The sequence below is a fragment of the Lygodium microphyllum genome, chromosome 21, assembly GCF_053477565.2.
Source record: "Lygodium microphyllum isolate KBCC chromosome 21, Lygodium_microphyllum_v1.1.10, whole genome shotgun sequence".
Taxonomy (NCBI): domain Eukaryota; kingdom Viridiplantae; phylum Streptophyta; class Polypodiopsida; order Schizaeales; family Lygodiaceae; genus Lygodium; species Lygodium microphyllum.
This window is the reverse complement of record NC_141155.1, coordinates 83550351-83556912: the sequence shown is the minus strand read 5'-3', so window position 1 is coordinate 83556912 and position 6562 is coordinate 83550351. Positions and strand designations below refer to the sequence as shown.

Here is a 6562-nt window from a genome sequence, read left to right as displayed (position 1 = left end):
ACGGTGTGCCACACCACCGGGTCGGTTTACAGGGCGCTATGATGGGTGGGTGGTAAAATATAAATTCAATATTGGTAAATGCTTATCTGGTTCTCACGATAAAAACATTTAGAAATAAATTTTAAAAAGAGACAAAGGGCAAAAAGGAATGCTGCTGGCATTGTGCCAACGAAGTGAGTTTGCCGGCCAACGGGTGGACAGGCGGGAGGGGGTGACCGGGGGAGACGGTAGCGAGCCTGGGAAACAGTCGGTTGGCGGTGGCTGGTGAGAGAACACATGGGAAGGCGCGGGCCCGGTCACACTCTCGTTCTCTTCGCTCTCTCTCTCTCTCTCTCTCTCCTCTCTGGTCTCATGTTGTCTTCTTCCTGGCTCACATTCCTAGCCTTCCCTCTCTCTCTCTCCCGCGTCTCCTGTCTCTCTCTCTGGGTCCTGTCTGCTTTGGGTACGACTGCAGACTTTCTCTCTCTACCCACCCACCCAACTTTTCGCCTTACCCCCCTCTCTCTCTCCTTTCTCTCCACTGTGTTTGCGTCTTCCCCTTTCTTTCCTACTGCAATTGTTCCTCTCTCTCTCTCTCTCTCCGTCTCTCTCTCTCTGTCCTCCTCTGCTCCTCCAGATCTGCTGCAACAGCGCCGTTCTGTCTCTGTACCTCTACCTCTCTCCCTCCCTCCCTCTTTCTCTCTGTGTAACCCCCCATCTCTCTCAGTTTCTCTTCTCATTCCTCTCTTATGTAGCTCTGCTCCCCTCCTCTCCCCCCTGCTTCCCTTTCCCCCATGGCTTACTATCGAAACCCTCCCCTCCCCCCGCCTCCCCGCCAGAGCTTCCCCAACCCCAACCTCAACCCTGGCGCTAATTCCTCTGCTCCCCCCTCCGATCCCTCCATGGCTTTCGTGGGCCCCGTCCGTGTCAACATGACCATGGCTCCCCAGAACCGGGGCGCAGGTAAGAATGGCAAGTTTTCTCTGTTCTTCTTATCGCAATCATCATCACCACCACCACCACCACCACCACCACCACCATCATCTTCTTTCCGAGTTTTTATTTCCATCATCATCTCGTCATCGCCAAAAATCACGGTCCTCTGTTGCAAGATCTTTCAGGCTAACCCGATTTCGTGTGCAGGGGAGTACACAGAGGAGCTATGGCAAGCCTGCGCAGGGCCGCTCGTTTCCGTTCCGAAGAGAGGCCAACGCGTGTGGTATTTTCCGCAGGGCCATCTGGAGCAGGTATGGGGGGAAAGAATAGGGTGCCTACTGCTGAGTAGAGGCAGCGTAAGATATCATGTTTTTTTCTTGTCTTCTGCTTAAAATGCCTTTCTTTTCAATTGCAGGTTGCAGCATCCACCCAGGCGGGCAGCACCGATCAACAAATGCCTCAGTATTACAAGCTGTCATCTCAGATCCTATGCAGAGTTGTGAATGTGATTCTGAGCGTGAGTCTCTCTCTCTTTTCTGCGCGTGGTTATGTCCTCTTTCTCTCTCCCCCTCTATCTTTCTCCCTCTCTGTGTGTTCACCTTGCTAATGCACTAATGCGTGTACAGGCCGAGCCCGAGACCGACGAAGTCTTTGCTCAGCTCTCTCTCCTCCCCGAGGTCGATCAGGTATGGCACTTGCCCCTCTTACTTGTCTGTCTTCGTTTCCTCTCTGGCCTCTTGAGTTTTGCTCTGACTCTCGACAGCCATTCTCAGACTTCCGACCTCGCCCAAGAGAAGGAAGAACCTCCCCCCCCTCCTCCTAAGGCTCCTGTCCGAATGTTCACCAAGATCCTCACTGCCTCTGATACCAGCACCCATGGCGGCTTCTCTGTGCTGAGGAAGCACGCCGAAGAATGCCTTCCCCCCCTGGTAAGTAAAAGTATGCCCTCTTCTCTCACAGCATCTGGGTGCGTTGTGTGCTGATTCTCTCCCCCCACAGGACATGGCCCAGGAAACACCCAGCCAAGAGCTGGTGGCAACGGACCTTCATGGCCAGGAGTGGAAGTTCCGACATACCTACAGAGGTGAGAGCTCTTCACTGCAAAGCACCTGAGTTGCATTACTCTTTACTGTGTCCACTCACAACATATTTCTTTCTGTTCAGGCCATCCCAGGAGGCATCTGCTTACAACTGGGTGGAGCTACTTTGTTAGCCAGAAGAGGCTTGTGGCAGGGGATGCCGTGATCTTTCTCCGGTATGTGATACTCAGTAATTCTCCGAGTCAGATTGTACTTTCAGTTACTGTTTTGCTAATCCCTGCTGGTTTTGTCTCATTGACAGGGGTGAGAATGGAGAGCTGAGAGTGGGAATTCGACGGACCAAGCGGCAGCATGCATCTCAGTCTTCCAATGTCCTTACAAGCCACAGCATGCACATGGGTGTGGTTGCCACTGCTTCTTATGCTATGGCAACAAGGACTATGTTTGCCGTGTACTATAAACCAAGGTTGGTCTTATGTAGTTATCTCCAGAGAAAATCTACATGTGCTGAGGCATATGTGAGGTCTTGGGCTTATAGGTTTGGGTGGATGTTTCAGAGTAAGTCCGTCATCATTCATTGTTCCGGTGGAAAAGCTTGCCAACAGTAGGTCCAAGAACTTGTCAGTGGGTCAGAGGTTCAAGATGAAGTTTGAAACTGAGGATGCCTCAGAGAGAAGGTAAGCTGAATTGTTAGCTCATTTGTAGGCATTAGCATTGGGAAATAGTGATTTCTTGATAGGATATGAGAGGCTAAAGCGGGCATTTGTGTCCAGCTTTGCAGGAACTATCACAGGGATTGAGGACATGGATGCTACAAGCTGGCCTGGATCAAAGTGGCGGTCCTTAAGGGTTAATTGGGATGAGTTAACCATGCATGAGAGACATGACAGGGTTTCTCCATGGGAGATTGATTTGTGTGTGTCATCCCCAACAGTGACCCCTGCACCTGCCCCCAAGAACAAACGATTCAGGCCATCATCAGCTGCAGATTCGGCCATGAGTAAGATTCTTAACATGGTCTTCTTTCCATCTGATTTGTTTGCTGAAAGCATGTGAAAAGCTTGTAGTTGCCTCCCTTACTCTGCTACTTCTCTTGCCCAGGTGCCCCCAGCAAGTCAGAGTCCTCTAGGGTCTTGCAAGGTCAAGGAGGGTTGCTGAGTGAGGATTACCTCAAGGGACAGATGTGGACAAAAAGTTGTGATGAGCCTTATATAGGGGATGGGCAACGGATTTTCAGGAACTCTGCAGTTGTGCCATCGTCAGAGGTCTGGATGACCCAACAGGAGGGGAGGCGACAGGATGTATATAGAGCAGGAGGAAGACTTTCTGAGCTCTCTTCTCTCACTTCTCAGCAGCAGCAAGTGATGGATCCCCTTCATCATCTTCACAACCATCATCAACAACAGCAAGGGGCCAGCTTTTATTCTTCCTTCTCCTCGCCTGAAATGGCTGCAGATCTGAAGCTCTCTGTTCCTGCCACTAGTCAAATCACTCAGGCATGGCAGTCTGCTTCCTCTTCCTCTACCACGGAGAACATGCAAAACTCCACCTGGCTTTCCTCCCTTCTGCCTCCTGCTTCCTCTTCTTCCAATAATCCTCAGCAGATTGCCTATTCTTCCCTCTCCCCTTTTTCACCGTGGGATTCTCACAACAACAGCAGTATCACCAAGCAGGACAAACCTGCACTAATAGATAATGGGTGCAAGCTATTTGGCTTCTCTCTTACTGATGTTCCTGCATCAGCAGCTTCGAAGTTGGTCATTGCCATGCCTGTGAATGAGGAAGAAGGCCCTAAGGTGGATGCCTTCTCTAATCAGTATAATGCAGTGGTGGAGACCTCTGAGAAGATCCAACAACCTTGCAAGTCGGATGCCTCATCTGAGCAAGAGAAATCTGATAACAGTGTGCAAAAATCTTCAAAAGAAAGCGAGTCAAGGGGTCAATCCAATGTGTCTGCTGTGAGGAGCTGTACAAAGGTACAATCTTCTTCACTGCAAGTCTGCTAGTTGATGAGGAATGCCTGGGCTGTAAGTGCCATTTAGTCATTAGTCAACAAAATTGTATCGATAAATTATTTTGCAATTCTTAGACAAAACGTTGAGTTGCAATAAGCAGGCATTTTAAACTAGTAGTTGATCCTGTGGTATTTGTATGACTTGGCTAATTCATTAAATGCTGGAGAAACTTGAAACCTTACTGATCCCTAATCATGTCTCTGGCTTGACCTTCAGGTTATAATGAAAGGAATGGTTGGGAGGGGTGTGGACCTTTCAAAGTTTGATTGTTATGAGAAACTGATTGAAGAGCTTGAAGCCATGTTCCATATCGAGGGAGAGCTAAGCAATCGTCAAAGGGGTTGGCAGGTTGCATACAGTGATAATGAAGGAGACATGATGCATGTTGGGGATGACCCATGGACGTGAGTTGGTCTTTATCCCTTGGATTCTTTGATTTTTGAGTGGTGCATGCAGTTGTTTGGTTTTGTTTTAAACGAAACATTTAATATGCATTCTGGTGTCTCTCCTGCTATTATTTGTTTTATATATTTTGCAGAGAGAAAACTCAATCTCTCTGGGTTCTTGCAGGGAGTTTTGCACAATGGTAAGGAAGATATACATCTTCAGTCCTGAGGAGGTGCACAGTGCAGGCTTGCCACGCTCTCCGGCAAGGATTCTGAGTGGCAGCAAGGATGAGCATCATTCTGAGAGGAGGGAGAGTCCGAATTGCTCAGATCATCGAGACTCCTCTGTGCCTGCCTTGCCTGGGTGATAAAGGCCTGCCGTTCCCCCTTGATATGCTTGGGCTCTCCTCCATACAGCTATGGAGCAGGCTTTCCATGATATAATGGGTTTTGCAAACTTTTGAATGGGGTTTCTGCTACTACCCATCAAGATCACTGCATCCACAAGCGCCTTGTGCTGCCTTCCCATATATAGAGACTTCTGTACATTTTGATGGACTTTCCCACCACTCTGATTTTCTCCTTTTTTCCCCTTGTGTCGGGGCTCTTTGATAACTCTGTTCTTTATACTACTAGCTTGCTTAATGTAGTTAAGAGAGTGTTAATGTTGTATGCCCCACAGATGGGATAATTGCTCATCCCCGGACCCCCAATTTTGCATACCCTGCATGGCAGGTTGTACTCTGGTTTTTGATGTTAAGATCTCAGAGAAGGCGTGCCCAAATATCTTGTTGTATTTGTACGAAAGGAAAAAGGGATTTTGATTGATTGATTGGCCTTCTTTACTCCAGGGACAAGAAAAAGTAAAGGTATGGAATAGAACAGTGGACTTACTGACACCTATCTCTTGTAAAGAAAAGTCTCTCCTTTACACAATATATAAACATATATATGTGGGGAGTACAAAACAAAGTCTCTCCTTCACTCATTTATGTGTGTTTTTCTGTTATTTACATGCACAGTCCCGGTGGTACTCTCAGAAAGCACTTGCCAACTTCACAGTATTGATATAATGGAATGTTGACACAAGCCTTGGAAATCAACAGTGACAAGACCTTTTTTCCTTCTTTCTTCTCAAGTGAAAAAAGGTTCTGAATTCTCATTTTACTGACTCTAATTGGGCTATTTAACAGGACATGACTTCCCCTATAGCATGACAGAACATGCCCCAATTTCACACAAGTACTTTCACTCACTTTTACAGAACTGCAGAATGTTTACACCCCACAATCCAGTGACAAGTTATTGACAAATAAAAGCTTATTTTTGCTTGTGAAACTGTTGTGTAATTTTACCCAATTTCTACTGCATACGTATGTCATTTAGTATTCACATGAAGCACTTAATAATTGGTCCCCAGTTGTTACAGAACTAGTCCCAGTTTAACTATATTATGGGCTTAAAATATTCAACTTATTTTGTGCGATGACATGCCCGAACAAGCAGGGCATGCTTAAACACTTTCCTCGAAGTGAGACATAGTCATTAACACCAATCGAGATTAATCTTTAGGTTCTTACATGTAAACATATGCAGATTAGTCTTTAGATGCTTATATGTAAACGTATTTCCGTAAGTCTGCACCTTCAACACAATTACAGATTAGTTTTTAGATGCTTACATGTAAACGTGTTTCTCTGAGTGAGCCATAGCCTTGAACACCAATAGAGATCAGTCTTTACATGCATACATGTAAACATATTTTTTTAAACAGGACATGGTTATTAACACTAATGGAGATTAGTCTTTAGATGCTCACATGGCAATATGTGGTTAAATGTAGGAGATACATTAACTTTATAGCGTTTAATTTTTTTTTGGATAATGCATGCACGTTATACAGTAGTGGTTTGGGTGTGGGTTGATCAGTGAGGTTATGTGAGTTGAAACCTTTGTGCCCGCTGCAACATGTCTTTTTGCATGTATTGGAAGATACGAAACTTTGCATCTCCCTAGGAAGAAGCATTAGAGAGGTGTAGTCTCTCTCCTACTCCCCCCCCCTCTCTCTCTCTCTCTCTCTCTCTCTCTAGAAGATTGGTTATCTTTGTGTGCCAATGGGACCCAAATGTGGATCTCTTCTAATATGCATTTGAGGGAGTTGGTTTTTTCACGTGTGTCAATAGCACCTCAAAGTGGATCTCTCCTA

At 46.5% G+C, this 6562-nt stretch overlaps 1 protein-coding gene across 3 annotated transcripts; it reads left to right on the top strand.

Moving 5' to 3' along the window:
• Positions 1-516: 516 nt before the first annotated feature.
• Positions 517-5170, top strand: LOC148018221 (auxin response factor 1-like). Of its 3 annotated transcripts, XM_087662244.1 has the most exons (13): positions 519-951; positions 1123-1226; positions 1331-1432; positions 1542-1601; positions 1689-1844; positions 1915-1999; positions 2080-2170; positions 2257-2421; positions 2513-2632; positions 2729-2955; positions 3057-3931; positions 4187-4374; positions 4541-5170. In XM_087662244.1, exons 1-13 carry the CDS (start codon positions 774-776, stop codon positions 4722-4724), a joined length of 2535 nt encoding a protein of 844 aa, XP_087518370.1. In that variant the 5' UTR covers positions 519-773; the 3' UTR covers positions 4725-5170. The 3 variants fall into 3 exon arrangements, with proteins under 3 accessions (XP_087518368.1, XP_087518369.1, XP_087518370.1); XM_087662242.1 differs by having other exon boundaries at positions 517-951; positions 1542-1844; XM_087662243.1 differs by having other exon boundaries at positions 518-942; positions 1542-1844.
• The last annotated feature ends 1392 nt before the right edge of the window (positions 5171-6562 follow it).